This window comes from Egretta garzetta, unplaced genomic scaffold (assembly GCF_000687185.1).
Source record: "Egretta garzetta isolate BGI_Z169 unplaced genomic scaffold, ASM68718v1 scaffold108, whole genome shotgun sequence".
Classification (NCBI taxonomy): Eukaryota; Metazoa; Chordata; class Aves; order Pelecaniformes; family Ardeidae; genus Egretta; species Egretta garzetta.
The window spans coordinates 8559359-8585776 of record NW_009260614.1 but is presented as its reverse complement, the minus strand read 5'-3'; the positions used below and the strand labels follow the sequence as shown (position 1 = coordinate 8585776).

Sequence of the window (26418 nt, the reverse complement as noted above, 5' to 3'; positions counted from 1 at the left end):
GCAGGAATCCTCTTTCAGTGCCTCATTTCCTCAGCCCTATTGTTCAGCTAGTCTTGTCTAACAAAGTCAACACCTTATGATAAACTATATCCTTAGCCCTCCACTGAGAGATCCAAGATGAACAAAGAATCAATAGTAATCGCTGTAGGCGGCACCGCTTCATTATCAATTATTTAAAAGCATAAACTCCCCCATATCCATAAGCAACTACATGGTGAACACTTAAGCGTAGCTGGCACATTTCTCTGCAGGCTAATCTGCCTCCATAACGCTTGATGGCAGCCAGTTATTGACAGCATATACATGGCAAAAGAAAGGAAAACCCTTACAGTATTTTTTCTGGGGTCACTCTACTAACATTTAGTATATCGCCCTGTGATGAAGGACATACCTTTCCTCTAGTTACATAAAGCCTTTAGTGTAAGGAGGTGAGGTATTAGCGTTTTTCTAATTAGCAATTTGCTTGGCTCCTGAAAACAGACATGGAAGAGACGACGAAGTCATCTCTTCATCAGTGAGGGGAAGTGGACAATTCAATGTAATTAACAAATATAGACTGGTCTGCTAAGCTGTAATCTCCTACCTCTTTTTCCATGGCTGCTTGGTGCTTTTTAATTAGCTTTTCCATTTCTGCGGCAAAATTGTTACGCTGTGTTTCAAGATCTTTGTCCAACCTGAGGCGATGCTCGTCCATCTCTGCCTTCAGTTTATTCTCTAATGCCATCAGTTGCTTCTGGTGTTGCCGTCTCATACGTTTATAGCCAGACATCTGCTCTCGGAGTTCAGAGTCTTGTTCATGTTCCTGCATTTGCCTTGTCACCTAGGAAGGTAACCACATTGGGCCAGAATAAGTTAATGTTTCTTAATCTGCTTTTCAGCAGTCTTCAAACCACAAAAGAAACTGTTCAGTAAAGAAATATGATTTTGTTGTAAAGAAAAGCACACATCCTAATGGCATCAGAGCAATTAAAAACTGAATTCTGCCGTAGAAGATAAGCTCACACAGGCTCCAGCAGAAGAACTGTACAATTGTCATAAAGCTGGTACTAAATAACGTCTTTTTAGCCCACTGCAATGAGTGTGCATATATATGCACATACACACAAATACACATAATAGGCCTATGAAAATAAAAGCCAGCTTATTATTATAAACAGTTTCCTGCATCCTGCTAGGCATATTGGTTTTGAAAATATCTAATATACACAAATTACATTTGCCCAGGTGTCGCATTTAAGCGTGTATTAACTTATGTTAAACTATTTCAGTGATAATATCTCAGTCAACGAGGATAGCTCATATTCTGATGAAATCCTAACAGCCCTAAGTAGTTTCATAGCCCTGCGTTCAAAGGCACCTCTCCCTATACAACTTCATCAAAATAAAACCCTTAACGTACCAGCGACGCTGTGCGTATAGTAGCAAAGTGCTCTCGGTTGCGATAATGAGACTTGTGGCGAGATACTTGGGGAGGAGACTGGGGTTCTGATGCCCTTGTTCGAGGATCTGATTCCTCTCTGTAGTTTTCTTCCTCCTTATCAGCAAATATTAACGTGAAAGAATAAAGAGAATCTGTGTTACTAGAGAGTTTTATTTTGGTCTGGTTGAAAAGACATTTAAAAGGAAGAAAAACCATTTTACATTCAGCAGCCCTGAAAGCTCCTCCTGCCAGTAAGTCGGGTGAAGGAATATCCTGCAACAAAAGCTCTGCTCTAGGATCCTTGCTTTTGGAAATTTCATTGCGCATTTTTATTACTAGGAGGAAAATTACTAATTAAAGCTGAAAATGAGAAAAATAAATGGAAAACTGAAAATGGAGTTAAACAGTTTACTTCGACAAAACATAAAAGCTATAAAGTAGATTATATCAAGTCTGAAGGAAAAAAACCAACATCTTTGTAACCCTGAAAGACAGATGAAGATTTTCATTACACCCACTACAGAAATACCTCAAAGCAAATTTTAGAATTTGTCATGGTGTATTCCACATTCTTATTTTGAGTTTGTCATTCATCACAGAGCGATCAGTAGTTAGATATGATATCCTAATTAACTCCCCGAGGAAATACCTGCATCTTTGTTGCGTATCTGGGCAAAGAACAAAACATTCTAACCACACCTATCATTAGCTAGGGAAACGTTACTGGTTTGAGAAAAGGTGTGATAAGCCCTCCTTAGCAAGAGCAGCATGGTTCAGAGGGACGCTCCCCAGTTTATCCTTCATCGTGCAGAGATAAAGCAGCAGAAGTGGTCTCAAAGCTTGCCACGGCCAGAGCGCTGTGCTCCTTCTTCTGTGCATCTTTGTTCATTAACCAATTATTCAAATCAAGTGCTGGGAAGCTTGGTGCTTCAGGAACAGATTTCAATCACCGCTGAGGGTCTTAGGTCTACAAATTCATTAACTAAGAGGCAAAGAGGGGGAGCTCCCACATCCTTTTGCCCCATGGAGCTCTGCAAGTTTAGGGCACCCACTAAATAAACCTATTTGCAAGCTGCCATTCCAACTCCTCACAGTAAACTGGTTTTGAAACAATGCAATTGGCAAATTATTTTTGAGTGAATCAACAGAAATAAACATTTTTTACAGCAAACTTCCAGAACTTCAGTGTACATTAATATATTGGGAGGCAATATTAGAACCTGCAGATAATGATTTAGGATAGATGGGAAGCACTGACCTTTTTGTCATCATGCCAAGCAAATCCTCTCCCATTTTACACCTTCAAAGTTATCCAGTAAATATCCAATGCTTACCGGCTTTAAATGAATGACAGAGCTATTTGACATCACGGTGTGGTCCCCCTCCATCATATCCAGCTCGCTCTTATCATCCGAGGCATCTGGAAGACTGTTAACACTACTGCTTTGGCTACTGGCACTGATAGACATACTAGGAATGGACTGATTACTTCCGACACTGTTCACTGTTCCTGTCCTGCCGACACCATGATCTTGTTCCTAGGAGAAAGGAATTATTAAGAAAATCCAAATCCATCACAGCTGTACCTATGGGCATTACCAAATGAAATGTTCATTCCATTCCTTTCTAAAGGCATCTACCTGCCACGTCATGGCAGTTCCCACCCTCCAGGCATTGCCATGAAACATTTCTCTTGTGGGATGCTGGGGAGAGAAAGAATCAACCTTGTCAAGATTAACTGGCTGATGTCAGATTCTTTTCAACAGTGAGCCTGTTAACAAGCTGAGCTCTATCATGTATCAGCAACAGCGTGTCACCAGAAACTGTTCTGACACCAGCATCATCTAAGGGCTCAGCTGCAACCCTGCACCTCACACGGTTCCTTTCTGTACGTGAGAACTGCAATCCAGAGAGTCTCAATCTCTGCATGGTGACAGCAGCATGCAACTCAAAGAAGACAAATTTCCCTGACGACTTTTTGTTTTCTTTTTAAAACCAAGTACAAATATCTATGTCTTACGACTCAGAACAACATTCTCCAGACAAAACTAGGAGACTGTCAAGGGCCTTGTACATATGGTTAAAATAGAGGTTAGCTGCAGTTTCTGAAAGAGTCCTCATGAAGCCTTATGAACAAGCAAAGAAAGCTAGGATTTACAGAACTGGAAGCTAACTGTTCAAGCATGAACACATGGCACAGCTTCTTGCCAGCACTAGGCATCTACCCTATTTGTCCTTGTTTGTGCCTTGAGGTAGCTTTATTCCAAGCATAGAGAGAAGACAGAGTTTACAGCCAGGTGTGTAAACAGCCTCCATTCCTTTTAGCAATATCTGAGTTGTGGTCATTTAAATGACAGCATCATTTTCTGGTTCAGTGATGAAATCCAAAGTTTCTCTCACCTCCTCCTCCTCCTGTGTTTCAACTGCAGGGCCATTGTGCGCCTCCTGGAAGAGGAGCTTCTTCATTTTACGATACTGCAGGTTGTCCAGTTCTCTCACTGCATCCTTTGTTCTCTGAATCAAGTCTATTAACACTGTTTCGGGCCGCTCCCGAAGAACAAACATGTGCTGTAGAACACACAAATAGGTGAATGACCTCTAACGCCTCCAGCACACATGCTTTGAGAATAAAATTATGAGCTCTAGCTGGGTTTGCTAGTGCTCTTCCCTGCACAGAAGCAGAGTATCTTCACAGCTTACACTGACACTATTCTGAGACTTCATGATCCAGACAGATTTCAGAATGATTGCTTTCTGATGGGAGATGTCCACCAAAAAGTAAAGATGTAAAAAACCCAAGAAATGGTATTTCACATACCATGAAAATGGGCTCAATTTAAACCTAGACTTCTTTGGATGCTGGGGTATTTAGAGACATTATCTACTTGTGGTTTAGAGGGGGAAGAGCAACAAATAACATAAATGCTAAAGGTGTTAGACTGGTTAAGTATCTCTAACCAAATGCTAATTAACTCATCAGCTAACTCTCACAATAAAACCCTTCTCCTTGTTTAGCAAAGCTTGAGAATCAAATATTCGGTATACAGCTCTGAGTCCTAAAATAGGCTGTGAGCGTCCAAGCCCAGCCCTAGAACAGTTAGCCATGTTATGCTCTTTTTTTTTTTTTAAATACTCACTGCATTTCACTGCAAAGGTAGCTACATTTTCCAATAGGTAGAACAAGTCCTGTCTATGTATGTCAGAAGCAGCTTTTGCAGTCTCCAGATGAAATGTGCTGTGCAAGCATGAGTCATTATTAACACCACCGCTAGTTTCATTTTGTTCCTTTGGAGAGCTGCATTGCCATTTCCAACATGTCACATTCCCTACCTGTCCCTGTAAAGTGGCATGCAGCTGTTTCAGACTATAGATATGGAAGGAATACATTCACAAACGTTTAATTTCCATCAATGTTCTCTTTAATTGCAGTGCATTGCTCAAAATAAAACCAATCTGCAGAATTCTGAAATGGCAGGACTACACACCCACACCGAAACCTTTACTGGATAATTGCATTTACTTTCTGAACACTTGGTTTTTAAAGAGGCAAAAGTCCCCAGAACCATTTAAGTAAAAACATGCAAAAAGGTGATGATAAAACCTTCATAAATAGCATCCATTTCCCTGCAATGCAAAATTTTGGAAAACCGCTGTTTAGCAGAAACATGGCTGGGATAAAAATCCCCAAAAATAATGTCACGAGCACTGCAAAGAGAATGACAAGTTAGCAAAATTCTGAGTGCCACCTGATGCCACCAAGGAAATCCATCAAAGTCACACTTTGAATAAAGCAGCTCTAACACCTAACTTCTGTGCAAGTTGCGTTCACTTAGGAACACGTCAGCTTTTTGCAACAATTTACCACATTGGCTTTGTTGCCAGACTAGAGCAACAAAAATCAAGTATCTGCAGCATACAGGAGCATAAATGAATTAAAAAAAAAAGGCTAATATTAAAGCAGGAGAAAACCTGCAGATGGCTGAGGCTTATTCGTGTCAAGGAAAAGTATGGGGAAGAAACACTGCTTTCCTCTGCCCCCTTCCCCCAGGGATACCATTAGAACAATGAATTTCAGTTCTACTAAAGCGCACAGGTGATGGGAGAGGATAAAAAGCCTTTAGGGGTATATATAGCATAGAATAAAGAGGGGAGTAACAAAAGGTATTTGTTAACTAACGCATGGCAGCTCTGTCAGGATTAATTATAATCACTGGAAGGATAGACTGATAGCTTAAGAAACTGAAACTCTCGACAAGTTGATGGTCATCCAGTGTCACTTGCTGTGGTGTCCTTTCATGAGGAGGACAAGGCTGGCTTGGAGCATCACTCAGGGAACTGGAGCATTGCTCGGGGAACCGAGCAATCACTCAGAACCTGAGACACTGCAAAGGGGCACTAAAGCCAGGACCACCAGCTCAGTACACTCCACAGCACCCTCAGCTCAAAGGTGTTAGGGGTAATGGGCAGAGAGCACGTCGTTAACCGTAACCTCGTACGGTAGGTGAGACAGAAGCATGTCACAGGGCACGGCCCCTTTTTAATACCATGTGGAAAACAGAAAGGACAAACAAGCCAACCTTCAGAAGCTCCTCTGATGTAGGCCTGTCTTGAGGAATTTTCTGGAGACAAGAATCTACGAAGTTTCGAAAATAATCAGACCTGTGGCAAGGAAAGAGAAAAAAACCAAACCAACATGTGAGTTAACTACCCAGTCTAATTTTCAAAGCTCATTAAGGAATCAAGACATTCACATTTGGACACTGCTAGTAGAAAGAGTGGGGAGAAACCACACAACCCCAGCAGTTCATACTACAGCCCCTGATGTCCCTAGTCAAGCCAAAGCCCACCGCTACTGGTAGGGAGATCCCTTTAAGCTCTGCTTCCAGCCAAAATGTTTCAGCTTAAGAATGCAAAACTACGGGGCAATTCGAGAGGAAGGGAGTTTCTGTATAAAGGCAGACACCCACATATCTTGATGCAAGCATCAATCCTGTCAAATTCTGTATTGCACAAACTCTTCAAGGTCTAATCGGAGCCCCTGCCCTGTTTCACCCCTGTGCCCAGGTGTTTCATCTGCAAACTGTATTTACGCACTTTGGCCCCTCAGACACAACTTCTGCCCTGGTGGGCAATCTGTCACAAGGAAGACAAGGGCAGTATTTGTTTAGTAACACCTCTCCCTCCATAAGCTAAAATTCTGAATTTTGCCCTTTCTTTCTCTGAACACAGCTTTTCAGAAGGGTACGATGATACCCCAAAAGCAGCAGCATATCAGTTGTACAGGTTTTATTTTTCTTCCCCCACTGCTCCCCCCCTCCCATCATGTAATGGGGGTTTTGGTTACTGCGGTTTTTCAGTATATTAAATTATTGCATTTTTTTGCCAGAAAAATGCATAAAATTAGTTGAATGTTTTGTCAAGCACCAGGGTGTGAAATAGCCTAACCAGAAAATCTCAAAAGTAAAAAAAAAAGTTACAAAGATATGGCACAATGTATTTTGCTAGAAGCCGAGGACTATGGCTCCAAAAAACATGATTAGCAATTTTTTCACTTTTGAAATTAGTTTACTGTGTTTGCCGTTTCAGAAGACGGTTGTTGAGGCTGGGAGGCACAAAATGTTACTACTGTGCTTTATTCTTCCCAAGTTTATGCAACAGACACTTGCCGCACACAAGCAGTGTCTTCATCTTGCAAAGCAACACTTCAACAAAACAAGATTTAAGAAATGACAGTGTGGTTTGTGATTAAAAAACACTAAAAACCACATTTTTGGCTAGCCTGGGAGCTTCTAAAGTTTACTGACCCACGAACTGAATTTTTTTACAGGATCTTATGTTCTCCCAGCAGCATGTCCTGTTTCTACTACATTCTAGAGTCTAAAATGCATATTTAGTAATGGGTCAATTTTGTATATAGAATGTATAGCAAACCTAGTAAGAACCTTCCAGCTCACAACCTCCCAACAGGAATCCAGCCATTTCAAGAACTCAGCATGACAAAGCACTCCATTTACAGCAATGCCCTACAACATTCCTCCCTCAGTAATACTCACCATTCATTAGACTGTAGTGTAGGGGATTCATTCTGCGCTATGTGATATAAGGCACTCATTGCGTTCATATTAAACAAAGGAGGCTTCCTTTCCGCTGCACACAAAAGAAAATAATTTTTATATAGGGAGATAGTCTCATGTTTTTTTGTTCTTTTTTAGTTTACATCCCTTTAAAAAGAAAACCACATCAGCAGAATCACTATTGCCCGAACACGGAACCCCAAACCAACCCTACCCTGCAATCAGAGAGATATGTTGGCATATGTCCTATACCATTGCAGAAGATGAAAGCACTTTGAAGATCAAATGCCTTGTTCTCTCAAGCTTTTCAATTACGTGGTTTATCATAGTTGAGTTCTCTGACTCATTTTAATGTACTAAAATAGGAGTAAGTTAACAGTAAGCTCTATACTCGGTGTTCAGCCACTAACCATTCTTGGTCTCATACTCCGCCCCCCATTTTTTTTAAGGTACGGTTGCTAAAAATCTAATAAATATTTAATTCTAGCAGGACAGCAGTGATGAAGAAAAAGTCGGTTACAAGAACCATCAAATCACACTAAACTGACTAAGCACGTGTAACAGGCCAACTCTTTATACTATTTTGAGAGTTGCATTCTCTTTGGCTCTTCTCTCCCTTTCAGGCTTGTGTTACTCTTATAGACTGACACAGCATGAAAGCTTAATGAGGAAGGAGATGATCTCACTGTAACAACAAAATTGAAGCTTCATCAGAATGTTTATGGGGTAAACCTATGAAGCTCAGCCTCGCCATAAACATTCCAGAGAAGCTGGTCAGGCCATGAGGACGTTCCTACACCAGTGAAAATGTAACAGAAAACTTTCTGTTCTGAAAAAAAACAAACAAGGAAAAAATAATGCTAGTTTTCTTATTCTGCTTTTTAATTTTGAGTTGAATAGTAGCAGCAAGCTATGTATCAGAGATCACTGTTCACTCATTGCTATCAGAGGACGGACTAAGTCCTACAAATTCCTCAGAAAGGATAAATCGAGGAGTTAAGCCTTTCCTCAAATGTAGCACTTAACCTTCTCTAATCTGTCAGATAACCAGTTGCCGTTATCGAGGATCAGTCTGATTATCCATTAAACTATTTTAACTGACCCCTTAAACTATTTTAACTGACTATTCTCTCTTTTTTTCTCTTAACTCACCTGAATAAAATAAAAATCCTTAGGAAACACTGAAACCGAGCCCTCAATGAGGCCATCCCTAAGCCTAAGTAATGGTTTGAGAAGACTACTTGATGTCTCATTTTCTACCTTCTTCCCATGCTCATTCAAACCAACACAAATGAGATAACTACACCAACCCAGCCTACAATGCTCTACCATCCTGACCTAGTCTCACCTCCCACCACACCAGAAGCCATAGACGAAGCCTAACGCTTCATATTGCAAAAAGGCAGCGTGCAGGAAGGCACCCGGGGGTGTGGTGGCCATGAGCTCACTGCATTCCTGGAGCGCTGCAGCCAGCCAAGTCTCCTTACTCCACTCGGAGCAGGATTCTGTCATGACAGTCACACCCCTTCAACTTGCTTTTATATTGGCAACCAACAAAATCTCTGCTCTGAAGAAAGAATCTATTTCGCGTCCTGGAAGAAAATGAAGTTGACAGTTTGGAATGCCAGACAGCATTTTTAGCTAAACTATGCAGTTCATATGGATTAGCGTGTTCCTGAGAGCTCTCGCTGCCTGGCTGGGCTGCTCCTCCACCGAGGTCGGTTTGGAGCACGAGCAATGAGATCTGACAAGGATGGTAGGACAGCCTCAGGTGCCATGAACAGCACTGAACCTCACCATCCCAAGAAAAACTTACAGCTAAGTGCTTCTAGAGAGCTGGATCCTGACTAAACCTGAGTAGTGCTGAGCACGGTGGTGTGCTGCAGCAAGTGTATTTTTGTTCCAAGAAAATACTACACATTAAATTTAAATAGAATGCGGTACAAACACAGTCCTTTTAAATTGACGTTCTGCTTTAAGGAGTCTGTTGTAATGGCAGTGCCATAATTTTTTTGGGGTTGATTTATAGGTTACCGCTTCAAAACTCAACTATTCTGTATCTTTTTCTTTGAAAAAAAAAAAGAGAGAAAGGAAAAGGGGGGGAGAGAGATATTTTCCAGCCAAATCTATTCACAAGTGACAACATACACTGAATATAGCTTTGAAGCTGTCCATGTATCCAAAACTTCATTATTGCAGGACTTGTTAATGCATCTTAAACTTTCATGCAAACAATATCAACTTATATCATCAAATACATTTTCACACTGGTACTTTTAATGGTTCATCTCCAGAGCTGTTCAGCAAACAGACTGTTTTTCAGTTCAAAAGTTAACTGCCTCTCTCACAGAATGTGAACACCTTTATACAGCTTGCCTGTTTTCTTTGTCTATATAACTCTTTTTCTTCAGGTAATGAAAACACCAGTTCAATAAACATCAAATCGGAGACTGGGTCTGGAATTCTAGAGAACACATTTAGGTCTTTTCTCTAAAACTGAAGTCCCAGAGAAACCAGAACAAGGAAGGAAGCGTAGATGATCTGCACTGTGATTCAGCTGAATAAGTTCTAGGTATTAAATAACTACATTTTATAATTTTTCAAATAAAATAACTTACCTAACTCAATACAGGTAATTCCAAGAGACCAAACATCTACTTTGCCATCATACTGCCCTTCATCCATGGCTAAAATCACTTCTGGGGCCATCCTAAAACAGGAAATTGGTGCTCATAAAATTGTGTGCAATGGAACACATTATCATCATCTCAATGAAACAAGCTGTTTCACTGATTTCAGCTACCGTAAACAAACTGTTCCCCAAGTTATCAGGCATAAACATGGGATACTGGGAACAAAGACCAGGCGCCCACACTAGCACAAGCCTATAGAGAGGATGCGCGATGTTCTCCTGTGCTTTGCCCAGCTCTCTAGGAGCATCGCCACCTTTTCGCCCTCCCACATCTCCATAGTTTAGCTGGCTGGCCGACTGGTGAAAGAGTTATAGCATGCGGTTGTGTAAACACCACAGGTTAGGTGTAAGAGATCAAAAGCATACAAGGGATCTGCAAAGGGTTTTGTTCAATGAACCTGGCCTTTCCTATGAAAGAAAAAACACTTCAGTTATTTCAACAACCAGACGCGGTGAGAACATACGAATTGTTAAAACCACCGGGGGGAGCGATTAAAATATATTACAAATGATTTAATCCCACCTCTACCACTTAAAATCAGGGTAAGTAGAATAATAAAATATTTTTATTACTTTTTGTGAACTACAGATACAAGGGTTCACGATTTCATGAAGGCAGAGCCTAATTACTATTTAATCTTTTTTTGCAAAGTACATTTTATCACTACCACAACCGGAAGATTACAAAGCTAGTTCCAATAAAGCCCAAGTATATTAAATACCCAATAAATGATCCTTTTACTTCGCAAAGCCAGAAATGCAAAAAACCCTTGGCTTACCAATATGGCGTCCCCACAAATGAGTTGGCAGGAGATGCTATGGAAGCAGACCCAAAGTCAGCAAGTTTCACCTGTCCTGGCTCTGTCAGCAGGATGTTTCCTGCCTTGATATCTCTGGTTATAGAATACAAATGTCAGTATTATTCCTCTCCAATAAAAAAAAAAAAACCAAAACCAAAAACCTTCCACAGGACAGACTACAAAATATGCTGGTATTCACATGCCCAAGCTGCAGAATACCCATGTTTCCTCCAAATACAAAATCTTTAATCTTTAGTTTAATTGCTTAACAAGGACCTTAATCTTGGACTCTAGTTTGTCTTAAAAATCAACTTAAAATGGCACACCTGGATAAGCTTCATATAGAGTTCAGCAAAAACCTTCTGAACCAACTACATCCTTTATAAGCCCTAATAATGTAACGATTCAAATCCTTTATCCTACTAAAACACAGCAGGTACTTCAAACACAAAGAGCATTTGCATCCCATACTTATGTGTGCTTCTCAACATGTGTGTTCATGTAAAACTAATTTTTCAAGTATTAGCACTTCCCCCCCGCCCCAGCAATCTTTGCCTTGCAGTTGCTACAAGCTATTGAGGTGAACTCAGCCTGCCTGGCCATTTGCTGCTTCAGGGAACAATCAGCATCATATCAAGTATTGGAAAGCTTAGCAGATTCAAAGCAATTCTGCAGAAATTACAACACCAGCTGTAAGAGACAGTGCATACGGAGATACAGAGGTCGCTATTTGAGTACTATAAATCACTAGTTCGGGAGCATACGGACACTGCAAAAAGAAAATCTCTGCTTACAAATATTAAATTTGGAATGAAGGAAATACAATCACAAGGTAAATTACCTGTAAGTGTGTGAGACAACAGAATTATAACCACTTACCTATGGATCATATTGTGAGAATGCAAGTATGCTAATCCCTGGAGAGCACCATGGGTAATTGCTGCTATTTCCACTTCTTGCAATGGCTTTTTATGAACTTAAGGAAAGAATTTATTTGAAGTTCAATATTAAAGAAAACAATGCAGTTTGCAGCATGCAAGTGAGTACTGTTAACAATGTAAACAGAGAGAAAACACTAAAACTTCATTTTTACTCAGTTCAGTATGAGAAGCAAATGTAAAAATAAGTTCACAGTGTAGAGTACCTTCTGTAATCAGATATAATCTCACTGTAAACCAGCAGCTATTTATTACTATCAAAAGGAGACTACTTTGCAGCCATAAGCTACTCAATATTCAGTTTCCCATTAATGAAGCTAAATCCCAAACCCCAGAACTTTACGACAATTCGCACATGAATAAACAAACTGTAGCAACACAGATCACTCTCCAGCAGTTCAGCCTTTTGTCCTGAAACACTTCTGGCAAGGAAAGGAGATGAACAACTTACTGGCCACACATATATCTTCAAAGAAAGTTCACTTCAAGAAGCCTGATAGAAAAACGACTATTTAACAAAAGACCTCATCAAGCAAAACCCTCCTACCGCTGCAGTGCTATTTTAGCCAACAGGCCTACAGTTGTTCGTAAGCTTTAGGATCAACAGCAAGGGTTTTCAGAAATAAATCTTGAACTGTCATGACAGGAGAACCTAAAACTCAGAAGAAAATAAATAGCTGACTGACAACTTTAAAATACTATGAACCAAGGAGAAACGAGGCACCTAGGAAAGCCAATATTCTACAGAAAAACCATTACAGCCATGCAAGAATTTGAAAAACTGCGACTGTTCACACACACTCTGCCCCCAAATAGAAACTATATACTCAAGGACAATTCTGTGGTGCTGTAACCGCCTACTTCAGTATTATACTTCTGACTTTCAGTCAAGTAAACGTGCATGACATACCTTCTAGTAAGTCTGATGCTGATCCTAAACAATATTCCATAACAAGCTGTACGGGAAGAAATCAAAAGAGTTGTTAGAAAAATCTCTAACAGTAAATGCATGTTTTCTAGATTTCTCTGGAGAAATCCAGAAGTAATCACTGCTGCATACAATGCAGACTGCTCTAACAAAACAAGTACTGCTTGTAACGTAAGCCCCATCCTAGCGCTGCCGCACTGACCCCTCCCAGTAGGACAGCTCTAACTGGAATTAGCATAGCCTTCCTGTGTGAGATACCAATACAACTTGTAAGGAAGACAAAAGCATATTCATAACCAGTTATGTATTGTATTACGTATCTTATTTTATATGCACGTACTTAACAGGAATGTTAAATTGCACTTAACAAGCTTATCGCAGTATTAAAGGGCTATTTAGGGATTTACTTAACATTTTGTCCCAGTCAGATTTCAAAAAAGAAACGAAAACTCTGTCCTACAGATTTATTGAAGCTAATACATGAACAGTACTTACAATTTAAACTATTAGTTCGACAATATGATTTCTTTAGTATATCGTACTACAAAAATTTTGTCAATGAGAGGTGCTAGATCATACTTTTATTTGACAAAATTCCTCCTCTGCATAGCCAATCGCATCTATTCCTACACATGCTTTTTATGCAAGCAAACTCAAATAAACCAAATTTAAGGTGAGGTGGGGGGAGGGTTGGGGTTTTTTGTTTGTTTAAATCAAATGTATGAAACCGGGTAGGAGATGACAGCCAGAGAAAACCAGCTACTTGGTTTTGTCATCTACATTCACACACACAAAAATGACAACAGAATTAAACAATATACAACAGAAGAATTTAAATAGTAGAAATATTAGCTGCTCAAAATATAGCTTAATTACAATTATCAGTAGAGATTCTAACCTCTTTCATTAGAATACAACTGAACGCTTACTTCTGGAACATATTCAGTCCACCTGTGAAGTACTGAACCATTAATACTCTGTGGCATTCCAAGCGTGTTGTTCAATGACCTGCAAGTATCTAATACAGTTGCCATACTTGCCTTCCAGTCCGTACAAGTGAAATTGTCACCTTTCTTTACAGCAAGAAAAGCGATGGATAAATTTGGTGGGTGTGTGTCATGTGTCCCCATCATTATTATTTATTTTAAATACTCACCCATCAAGCTAAATACACTTGAACAACAGCACAATCACCCTACTCTGCCAGCGAAAGGGAAAATTTCCCTAAATCTTGTTTCCAAAAACTATAGTCAGTTTTGCTGAGCATCCGTCAGATCCTTGGCTACTCTCATCTGAGTCTGTGCCATGCAGCAAACGTTCAGGTGCCTCTTGAAAGCAGGCTGGAGGTATTTTAACGCGCCTTTAACCAAGGCAAGAGAAGTGCAGAGTGCAGCAGATGCTTACCCATGCTGTATGCTCCCGCAAATAGCAGCCTTTGTATTCTATACTGTTAGGGTGTTTTATTCTTTGGAGGAACTTGACTTCCTTAATAATATCCTGCCATTTCTGTAGAAAATAAAAAGAATAGAAAGACTTTATAAAACTGTTACCTTTTTTTTGGTTGTTGTTAAGTTAGTATGTCATTTAATTATTTTAAGAGGCAAAACCATTTTAAGGTTCCAAATCAAAATAAATTTACATCGACACCATGATGTTCACTGCTTAACTCCTCAGCAGATCTACAAAACAAGAAGTTGATCAATTAGGCTGTACAGAAAACATTTAAGGATCTCTCATCAAGGTAATAGTTTATATGTACACATAGGATATACTGGTAAACACTTAATATCTGAGAAAGTCCACAAAAAAAAAAAGCAATCCTTTCTTTAAGGGATACCACTCCTGTTGTCAAATCAAACACACATCCCAACCTGAAAGAGATGTGGACAGTAAGTGTCCTTTGGCAGGATCCACTGCCTCTCACTTAACTCTTGTAGATATGAAGATCTATCCCTGCTAGTAACTGTATTACACCGGATGAGGCTCCATTTATCAGCCACCAAATATCTGACTGCTTTCTTGATAATGTTTCTCCATTACCAGTTTAGTCTTTACAAGGACCGATTTAAAATGAGTTACCTATTAGATCAGGGGATGGTTCTGCAGGAGTGGAAGAATAAGCAGATAAAACAAAATCCAGGTTTATCATAAGGGGAGCTTTGCCAGGGCAACTCTGAAGTATGGAAGAGGTAAAAATTTCGTTTTCCAATGTGTGCCCAGACACTGCCATTACTCCCCTTGGAGGAAATCAAGTCCTCCCATTTGCTGCACATCCACACCTCTTCTGGCAAGAAAGGCAAAAACTTGTAAGTGCAACAGCAAAACTACAATGACCGGGAAAGATTTTTCAAGAACAAATGCAGTAGCTGAAACCATTTAAGTAGGCAGATGTCAACATGGCAGTGCTGACACTGAAAATGTTTTCGAGAAGGAGTATCAGTTCTGAAGTTAATCAGAAGTAGAGAAACGCTGTCCAACACCAAAAGGTTCAACAGCTGTTTTCCAGGTTCTGGTCATCTCTCAGCACACACTTCTTCAGGTGTACATATGTGCCTAGGATTCATAGATGGACAGAGGTCCCATATACCCAAATGCTTTGGAAAACACGTACAAAACCTAAATCTTCCTCAATAGATTTTTTACAGTTAGAGAAGCAAAAGAAACGAGGGAACACAGCAGCCACAACCAAGGCAGCTTATTGACCAAGCACTTCTCAACACCAGAGACTTCATGAGAAGGACGTTAGTGCAGCTGTACCAACATGGGCTCTCCCACTGATGCCCACGTTCCAGTACAAGAACGACTGAGTTGCCTTGTACCTTTAGCCTCAAAGGCTTTGAGGTACTAAGCAATAAAAGCCAACCCAAGAAAGTGTCACGCTAAACTTCTATACTGGGAAGAGAGAGGTAATATATTAGTCAAGACGTATTCATGATTTCCTGCACAAAAAAAAGCTCCAAGATCACATTAAGAGCACAGTACTACATATTTGAAAGGTTTTAAACTTATTTTTAGAATATGTCCTTATTTTAGAGAATAATTGTTCCCACTAATGATAAAATCTTATTATGAAACCAAAGTAAATATAAACGATACCAGAATGCCCTTAATCCATTTTCTTTACATAGGCTAAGCAATAAGTCTAGCAAACTTCTGAACAAAACAAATAAATACAGAAGTAAAATAGAAAGCGTTTTAATCCTGGTCTTATTACTTTCTTGAAAATAAAGAAACATATGCATTGAAGACAAACAAAAGCTATTTCTGAAGCATGCACAGTTTGTTTCATTCATGTGAATAGAGTATTTATAGCTCACAGTAATTAAAACAGTGGGACAAGTAGTAAGTACAAATTATTCTTTCATCAGTACACAGTTAAACAAGTCACCGCAGTGACAAAATAGAGACACACATAGCAAATTTAACGATGAAGCTAGAATTTAGGACTGCTGGAGAGACACTGCCACCTCTACCTCCTACACAGATACATAGACACACACACTGAAAGGAAGGAATAGTTCAGCTCCTTGTAGCGCAGATGATCAATACCCAAAAGGCAGGCACAGAAAGCAAGGAGCTGTTAGTCAAACTCATCAGAGCAAGACTGTTTCTAGGACTGGAATACAGAGAATGGAGGGAGGGAACCATGAATGCCTTGAACAACATGGTTACAATAAATCCTTCTGTTGAAAAAAAAATCATGCCACAATTTGATAGATGTCGTTTACCAGAAATAATACCAAATCAGCTGTTCATGTCATGCTGGGCTTTTGAAGAATCTGTATTAGCACTTAAAACATTTCAAGTATAAAATCAATTATCTCTGTTAAGTGTCCTAGGGAAAAAACACACATCTGGGGTGGCCATGAAAACACTTAACGTTGAAATCTCAGAGGCCTACTTTTCCAGACCTCTCTGCAAAGGCTGCCTTAATCCCTAGCTCTGGCAGCAATTCCATAATTATGCTGCTGTTCAGATTTTCACACTCATTCATTCACTGCTGTTTTGCTTTTGTTTTAGCTCCTCATCAGTGCAGTCATTCCAGGGAAGGATGCATTCTGCCTTACTTTGTACAAGCAAGATTCCCTCTGACTCTTTCACATCCGTTGCTATTATTCCTTTGTCCAGTAAGCAACATTGTTATTTTAAACATTCCATTTCAAATACCCTTTAAGGCCAATGAGACATAGTAACATGCAAAGCTACCGTTTTTAATTTTCTTTTTTGCTTTCTACACATTTATGTAGTCCCATAAAAGAGCCCTTTGTGTCTGGCAGCAATGAGTCCTACCCATCTTTTCCAGGAGCAGATTAGGCAGAAATGCACTGTGAACAGTAATTTTTTTTTGTTCACAAAGTACCCTCATTCACCTTTACAGTTATAGGAAAGATTGCTCTTGTTGTCACCCAAGCTAATTAAAATCATCCCATATAATAAGTATTTGCAATAGTCAAGATTTAATAAGCAGCATGTTCTACATACCTCATTGGACTGCTTCCCACTATATGACATTTTCTTGATGGCCACCACTTCATTGGTGCGCACATCACGTGCCTGTAACATGGAAACAGGATGCATCAGTTTCTTCAGATCACCATTTCCCTTACGACGTAAACCAAACATACTCGCAACGAAAAATCTTTATCCATTAGTTAACTTTTGCAGAGAGTTAAACTAAAATATCTTCCAAGGGGTGCGACTGCTGCATCTATCAGAAATTTCCTTCCAAAGTTACAGATCACCTCCTGCTTGTGAGACAAGGTACGTCAATTTTCCGTGGTCTGCATCCAGCAAGTCTCTGTCGGAGTCGAGCACCATCGCTTCTAAACTAAAAATCACAGCTTAATAAAAGCAGCTGTGATTCAAGTAGAATGGATTTTCCCTAAATCAACTTCTCTCCCTGCCCAGGTCCATTCCAGACCAATCAAGGCTCAACCCCCTTGTTCCATTCCAAAGATAAGCAAAGATGCCACAGGATGCATGGGAGATCCCTGCTCCAGACACCGGCAGCTTTCTCCCACAAATTAGCTGTTGTGTCTTAAAGGACGGCAGATGATAGAGATGGCAGCGATCTAAGCGACCCATCCTCAGATTCCCATTCTGACTTTCACTTTCTCACTCCGGTAAGATTATTATTTACACTGCACAATAAAGGTACATGACTTCATACTTCAAAGGCAGACTTCCTGACTTCAGACAACATGAATCCAAGATAGGAGGAGACAAATTTTTGTTTAATTTTGCACCAAAGCAACGGCTCCTTCACCCTGGGAGGAGAAGGGGCAGCGTGGCTCCCCCTTGCAGGAAGGGTTGCTCCAGCCAGGACCCCAGCCTCTCCTCTGTTAGGGATTTCAGCAGCAGGAGCAGGTAGTGGAGGAAAAGGCCTTTGAGCCTCTCTGGTAAGAATAATCAACCTGGATACAAAGCCAAACAATATAAATCAAAATAACATGCACCACAGCATTCACTGATGACTGATGAAAATGCTGATTTTTAATACATTTTTACTATCAAGCACAGCCTATCAGAACATGGATTAATGAAGCACCAGATTCTGCCTTTTGTAAAAAGGTTTTTCAGTCATGTTTTAATTCTGCCGTTCATTACAGAGATTCCCAGAATTCCCTGTCAGTCTTTATTTCAACCAGTTATGATAAGCTTGAACCAAGACTATATTTAGTTTTCTTTCTGTTTGAGAGGATCCTTCCTACTGTCCCAGTAGGACGTATTACAGTACCTCTAAGGTTGGGAGGGCGAGGGGGGGGCACATGACTATTTTTGGGTTTTGAGGCAAAAAAGGAAGAACAGAATTCTACCTCCTAGATCTTTACTAATTAGAGACAATCTCTGAAACATTCAAATTGGTGAAAAAGTGCAGTAAGAGAGGCAAGCAAAATACTAGAGTAGAGCAGAAGGAACAAAAGAGAGGGGGTTCTTCTGCTCCATCTGCAGCCTTCCAGCGCAGGAGGTTTCCCGTGTCAAGCAAAAGCTGTTATTGCACTGCAGAGCAGGATAATAGCAAAATGATTCAGAGGTGCCAGACTCACAGTTTCTAAGAAACTAAAACCATGAGGTGAACCAGCAAAATTCATGTCAATTATGAAAGATTTAAAAAAAAAAAAAAAAAAAAAAAGAGTCTTTCTGCCACTGCCAGATTAACAGAAACAAAGAAAGAGACGGGAGCGAATTGTTCTTAGCCAGCCATCGGGTAAGATCACCCCTTCTCCCGATCACCGCTAAAGGAAAGCAAGGAAGGTACAGCTAGCAACGAAAGACTAAACTGCATTTAAAAAAAAAGGCAGGGGGAGATTTCAGGATTCTAGGGATTTTTTTACTGGTTAATTACTATTTATCATCAACATTTTTGGTCCAGGCTGTATGCAACGAAAGGAAACTGGGGGGTTGCTATGTATTAGAAAACCCAAGCAAGCAACCCCTGATTGCGTTTGCCCAACACCTACAGTCCTTCACTGCTACGGCAGGGCTGAGAGAGGGAGAACCATCACGGCTGACACCCCATGAATGTTACGGCCATGGAGTTTAATTTGCTTTTTTAGTTTCCTTGTGATCTTGAATAATTGAAAAAAGACAGTTCCTAAACAAAAAGCCATGAAGATGTTACCAGGCCGGCTTAACTTAAACAATCCAAATGAACAAGGCTTGTTTTATGGCAGCCATTTATGTGCATTTATCCTGCCTTCCTCTGAAAATTCCATACAGAGGATCAACATCTGGTGACCAGAGAAACTTCAGCAGTGATACAAGCAAAGCACAAGCAAAGAAAAGGTACAGCTATGTCATTGGCTTTGGTAATACGCTTTTGAGCGGTTATTAACTACAATCCAATATTACATTGATTAGAGAAAGTTTGTTTGCATTAGCAGAAGCAAAATCTTGTTAAAGAAACTTAAGAGACGTTTTTTCCCTATGCTAATATGCTCTATTTTCCTAAGATGCTTTACAGAGGAATAAAGGACCCAAGACGTACCCTCCTCTACCTCAGTTCTTCATGCTTACTTAATTTACACTAAATTTCTCTCTCCAGTTTGTCTTTCTCATCTTTTGGGCTTCTGTTTGAGGTATCAAGTACATTACATGAAACAGGTTCAGATTCAAGATCTTAGACCTGCTACTAATAAAAAGATATGAATAAAAACACAACACAAAACTTACAGGTTAAAACTTCGTAACACAGAAATAGCAACAGCATATCTTATTTGTTGGAAAGCCCCCGAATGGGTTGGAGTAGTGCGATGCACTGCTTACGCTTGCCTTTCCGCAAGCGCCAGATTAGACGTGCTTTCTGTCAAAGCAGCACAATCCAAACACTGTCAAGCAACCGCACTCTTTAGTGAATAAATACCAACCTATTAATGAATGGGTAGTCTAAAATGGTGAGGGAAAAAAAGAGAAAGAAGGGCCTAGGAATTAATGACCTCTTACTTTCAATCTCCTTGCAGAAGGAGCTGGTAATAGGCAATCAGCCCTTACCAAAACTACAAAGTTGAGGCAGTCTATAAATGCCACGATGGCAGCTTCCTGCCGACGTGAGGGAACGCTGTGAGCACCCCAGCGCGCAGGTTACCTCTAGCCGTATGCTGGTTTTCCATACCTGCATGGTTCACATACACCTCTAGAAGACACAGCATTCCCAAAAAACTTCAACATTTCCACACAGCGGGAAGACAGGTTTGCCAGTTCCCTCCCTTTATATCCACTCTTTAACCCAAGTGAGTAAATGAGATGAAGCGAAGGCTGCAGGTGAGTACTGTTTCATTAGAAAACACTGCCTCCCCCAGATCTGTTCCCAGACAGTGGCGGCTCATAGTTTTAAGCAGGGAACAAAATTAAGAAGCTTTTCCTAATTAGTTCATCTGTGCTGCATTAAATTTGTGCTGGAAGGTTCCCAACATGGTCTGCTTCAATTATTAACAATGAATAGGCATCTCATAAAATACTGACACAAATGGTTTTCTGAAGGAAAATTGGCAGGTTTGGCCACACCTCCTATAATTATAAATGTGAAAAGGTTTTCTGAGGAAAATGGTTTTTTAATGAAGGTCTCACAGTATGCACTTTGGTTAACATACAGCAACCTGCAAATGAGGTTACCATGAGACATCCAACCTCTGGTTGAGCTATACAAGCAGCCTGGGAAAAATTCTGCTGTCCAGACGTTCACGTCAAATAAGTTTAATGCAGATGAATACCAGGATTCTTGCCTGCAGTAGGGAAGGATGTGACAGGACAAATGATAACAAAAGCGCCAACATTCAGGTGTCAAACACAAAGAAAGGCTTTAGGGGGGCCCGGGGGTATGCAAGAAGGGAGAGGGAATTCAATTTCTCTCATGGGACAAGAGATGATAAGGAGATGATCAGACCAAGAGAACTGCATCGCCAGTCAGAATCAATGGAGCAGAAGTCCACGTTTTAATTTGCAGATAAATCCCTGCTTGCAGCATAACGATGCACCTAAAAGCACCAGGCAAGGGCCACATTTCCAGTTTTTCTTTTCAGTTTATATGCAAACACCTTACAGATACTGTGAGTCTGTGAAAGGACTGCGACTGTACAGACACACAAGAACACATCTCTGCCCGAAACACCATACAAAAAGATTTGCAGTAGGTTCTTTCCCTCAATATGTTCAAAGTCTACAACCACAGTTTAAAGATAAAAAGCTAAAATGCACAAGTCACGAAGCTACTTACAAAATAAACTGCTCCGAAGCTTCCATGGCCAATCTCTCGGAGATCTGTGAAGAGCTTTTCTGGGTCTTCTTTGAAGAAGAGCTCTGCAATTTCTGGGTCCTTCAGGCTGCCCGCTCGGCTGGTTGATGGCATCCTGCTGGGCAGTTAGCCGACCGACTATCTGGGTTTAAAGTGCTGCCTCAACCCTTGGTTCATCTGTATGAATGGAGCCTCTTCAGCATGGATTACTGCAAGAAAAAAATTGCAATCCTTCACTGATTATCCTCTTCTCAATGAGGCAGAAACAAAGCTACAGTGGAGCAGCTTCCACTTCTTCCAGAGCAAGCATCCCGGTCGCGTGGAGCAATGCAACCTATCTGCTGGGATAATGTCACAGTGGGACTGCGACAGCAGTCAAGCATTTCTACAGAACACAAACCAAAATCAAAACACAAAATGAGACACATTCCTCGCTCCAGCATCTGCTCAGTCACCTGTAGAGCCATCAACAGAGTCTCTCTGACCTACAGCGATAACCAGTTTGTCACCAGTGAGCCCCTATTACCTTGACACCCTCCCTCCAGAGAGATACACCCACTATGTCTTAAAGTATTTTTTGTATCTTAAAGTATCTCGTGTCTTAAAGTAAAGTTTGGACTTTGTGAAGCAGACGATACAACTACAGATATATATCCCTCTGTATCTATATATCTCTCATGGTCTTTGCAAGACAAGATACATGGTACAAGTACGACGCATATGAACCACCACTCCCATTTACTAATCTGTATTTATATTTTTTAAATTCAATTCAGCATTTTTTTCTTCTACTCAAGAAGCAGCCAGTGCTTAATTTTAACTCATTTCAGCATGCATGTGGAGACCTCTCTAAAGCTTCTCCTTCCATGACTAAATAAGTCACGGTCCTTTTTGTTTGGGTTTTTTTTCCTCTTACCTAAATTCAAGATCTCCATCCTAAAGTGCCTGCTCTTCAGAGTCTTATTTGCAACCCCCTTCCTAGAGGAACAGCATCCAGAACAGGAGATACCCAGTTCCGCACACGACGCATATCTTTCTACTCTGCTTCAGCAGATGCAAACATACATTTTAGTCGTGACAGCACACGATACAGCCTTCTACAATAGCCCATGGGCAAATGCTTTTTTCAGAGGAACTTGCAACTTCAGACTCTGTTGGGAATGTATGAAATCCTTTCTGTTTGCACCATGCATTTGCTTTCTCAAAGAGTGTCTTGGAAGCTATCCAGAATAAAAGTATACTTTCAAGTTGTGCTAAAATCTTACTGTATCTTTACAACAGGTGAAGCCAAACAACCATTACAAGTAAAATGCACTTTTTTTTTTCCCCCCTCCTAAAGGAAGAGCCCTCGTATTGGGATTTCCTCTCAATTCCCTGTCAATTGTCACCAATAAAAACAATTCTGTGTCACTGGCAAACAGCTAATCACCCAGCTCACTTCTTTGCAAAAATCCCTGTCTGGCCAAGACTTGTGCTTTATTAATTCACATTTCATAATCTCAAATTTGTAAAAAAGTTTTACATCCTCATAGTGGAAAAAAAAGACAACAAACCTGAGTTTAACCAATCTATCAGAAGGCCCTATCCCTGTCCATTTTTCCTCCTTTTCCTGACACTGTAACTCCACCTTTCTCCAAGCCTCTAGATCACCAATGAATCATTTGTTTTCCCTTCCCTGTGGAGCAATTCCTACCAGGAGGGAAGGAGACCTACTCCCGCACGTTTATGCTCAGTGGTTCTCTTCTCTAGACAGTTGCAGCATGTGAAAGTGCCAAAGACTGCCAGCTCCTTGTTAGTTCAAATAACTGCCAGCACCGCTACAAGGAGAGCACGATTGTGCGAGAGACAGCCAAGACGTACCTAGTTGTAAAGTCTGCAAGAGTCTCCAGCTTTTCGGATGAAGACAAGCGTGGGAGAGAGAACACAGGGAAGGGAAGCAGAATCCAGCATTTTCATAGCTTTCCTCCAAGCAGTCAGCACTCAAAAAAGATTTATAATGCAACCCAAAACATGTTTCCATGATAGCCCGCTCTCAGGGGCTAAGGAAAAACTGATATTCAAATCCCAGTGGCGGACCAAGTATAAAAATACGTATATACACACACATACACAGAAGATATGCAGCTGTTCACAACTCTGCTATACAGCACTCATGAGCACACACACATGCATTTCGTATCGATGCAGGATCGTCACAGGAACCTTCGAAGCAGGCAGCATCAGCACACGACATCAGCACACGACATCCCCAGCTGCCAATGCAGCCGAGCGCGACGCACAGGAACGGGACTGCGATATCTCCACCTTCCGTTGCATAACGCAGTAACTAATACCGTGTGGGAAGGCAAGTAATTAGCTTCAATTCAGCCTGTACCTGAAGCATGCTACATTTATGAAGACTGGAAGAAAAGTTGGGGGTTTTTGTTATTTTTCTTTCTTTCTTTCAAATAAGCCAACAATATTCCACTTGATTCCAGCTCTAAAAAGCACATAACACTGAAAGACAACTGTTTCACATTTACAGCCCCCGACGAAACAATAGACAAAAAGCATCAGTCAGAAAAGCGAGAGAAAGGAGCTGGGGGAAGGGAGCTGATAACCAGAGCACACTCAGTATTATTGAAGGAATGTTTCTTGGATCGACGGTAATGATGTCATGTTCCATCTTTTAAGAAGCATCAGATTCTTACAAAAAGGACATTGTTGTTGAAAAGCAACTGCTGCAATCCCAGAATGCCCTTTTCCCTTCATCTGTTAGTCAGAGGGGCTAGGCTTGGATAAACCTGCTAATATGGCCAAAAGTCACATGTCCCCACAAGTGAGCGTGCGTGTGAGAGCCAGAGCCAGGCGAAAAACCCTGCGCACACACAGCCAAGACAGATTACGGCTTTCTCCCCCTCCCCACCTACCCCCGATGCCAAATCGGCCACCGGACCCGTCCTTGGCATCGCTTCTGAGTGTGCCTCTGAAACGTCATCAACAGGCAACGCTTCTTACCGCTGCTGAAACTCTTACCAGGCTCACTGACGGTGCACGCAGAAGCGGTACGGGACCAGCTACCACGCTGCTGGACTTGGAACGGCACATCAGAGCAGAACTCCTCATCTACTGCGACACACCTTAAAATACAGCTTTTTCCCCTTTAATCCTGAGAGCATCGAGACAAATTGCCTTTATTCTTGGAAATAATTGCTGCTTTGAAATGCATGAGAATAAAAACATTAAGTATTAAAACCTATTTAACAGAAGAGTCACAAACGTGTATGTGACACTACGCTTATCATTTGATCTGCTCAGATGGAACAATAAAATGCATTAATGTACATTCCATCCATAAGAAAGCTTTACACAGTCTCACTTAATAAAGAGCTCCCATTTTTTATGGATGCTACAATATTAAATTCCCTCAGTCGTCTTTTTACCCAGACAACATGCGTTGCCTGCCAAAGCCTGATGGTGCCAGCAGCCGAGATGCTCTGCCTCCTGCCTTGCAGTAATGACACCTGAACACTGCGGAGAAATGGAAGTGAAGTTAGGAGAAGCAGCATGCAACGTGGTTATTGCATTATTTTAAATGTATTAAAAACACATTTAATAGTATTAAATTTAGTCTTAAGACTAAAAAAAACCAACCCTGCAACTAAACTGCACTGAAGATTAAGTCATATACCAGCAGGCAGCTGGTTTCCTAAATTACAGTCAAGTTGCACTTACGTATTTTACATTCTTCCACCAATGCAGTCTCTTTACTACAGTTTTTTTGGATCAGTGCAGCTATACTGTTAAACACAATTATTCCCAGTGGATGGGACTGATCCTCTCCCCTTAGACAGCTCGGATCGGGTGGCCGGATCCTGGCTGTGGCCAAGAGACAGGCACTGCAAACAGGATATGGCACCTTGTGACAGTCCCCGTCTCTCTGCTGGCTGAAGAGGCAGCCTACCTACAAGCACCTTGCAGGCTGCTAAAATTAGGTAAAATAAATTCCATGGGTTTTCCTAGTTGTCACTCATACAAAGAGAGAATATTGCACTGCATACAACACAGCTACTGGTACTTAGATCAATTCCACTCATAACCAACAAGGTGATGTAGGAATATGAGAAAGATTCAAAATAAACCAGGGAATGTCCAAAGCACAAGACTGGACCAACTCTTATTTCCATATAGTTCTTATTTCCATACAGTAGGCTGAACTAGCTCTGGAGCCCTCAGCACAAGAAGGACACGGAACTGTTGGAGTGGGGCCGGAGGAGGGCTACAAAAATGATCCGAGGGCTGGAGCACCTCTCTTATGAGGACAGGCTGAGAGAGTTGGGGTTGTTCAGCCTGGAGAAGAGAAGCCTGAGGGGAGACCCGATTGCGGCCTTTCAGTGCTTAAAGGGGGCCTATAGGAAAGATGGGGAAAATATTTTTAGTAGGGACAGTTATGACAGGACAAGGGGTAATGGTTTTAAACTGAAGCAGGGTAGGTTTAGGCTAGATATAAGGAAGAAATTCTTTACAATAAGAGTGGTGAAACACTGGAACAGGTTGCCCAGAGAGGCAGTGGAGGCCCCATCCCTGGGAACATTCAAGACCAGGTTGGACGGGGCTCTGAGCAACCTGATCTGGTTAAAGATGTCCCTGCTCACTGCAGGGGGGTTGGACTAGATGACCTCTAGGGGTCCCTTCCAACCCAAAACATACTATGATTCTATGAACTAACTACGCTTGTCTAGTGGCTACCATTACTAGTGTAAATGATGCTGACTACAGGCCAAAACGTTTTATCAAATTACTTTCATCTGAACAATTACCAGTTAGTAGAAACTGCATGCACATATCCACAAAAG

General features: G+C 40.9%; 1 protein-coding gene across 1 annotated transcript in view; it reads right to left on the bottom strand.

Moving 5' to 3' along the window:
• The window catches only part of TAOK1 (TAO kinase 1), a 35527-nt gene extending 13735 nt beyond the window's left edge, over positions 1-21792 (bottom strand). Inside the window, exons 1-13 of the mRNA XM_009645171.2 lie at positions 21566-21792; positions 17335-17406; positions 14257-14358; positions 12835-12880; positions 11866-11962; positions 10966-11079; positions 10113-10204; positions 7474-7567; positions 5998-6079; positions 3821-3988; positions 2755-2958; positions 1400-1534; positions 584-820 (exon numbers count right to left, since the gene is read on the bottom strand). Coding sequence (XP_009643466.1) covers positions 584-820; positions 1400-1534; positions 2755-2958; positions 3821-3988; positions 5998-6079; positions 7474-7567; positions 10113-10204; positions 10966-11079; positions 11866-11962; positions 12835-12880; positions 14257-14358; positions 17335-17406; positions 21566-21697 — 1575 coding nt within the window. The 5' untranslated portion in view covers positions 21698-21792. The remainder of the gene's footprint in view (positions 1-583; positions 821-1399; positions 1535-2754; positions 2959-3820; positions 3989-5997; positions 6080-7473; positions 7568-10112; positions 10205-10965; positions 11080-11865; positions 11963-12834; positions 12881-14256; positions 14359-17334; positions 17407-21565) is intronic.
• Between the last annotated feature and the right edge of the window lie 4626 nt (positions 21793-26418).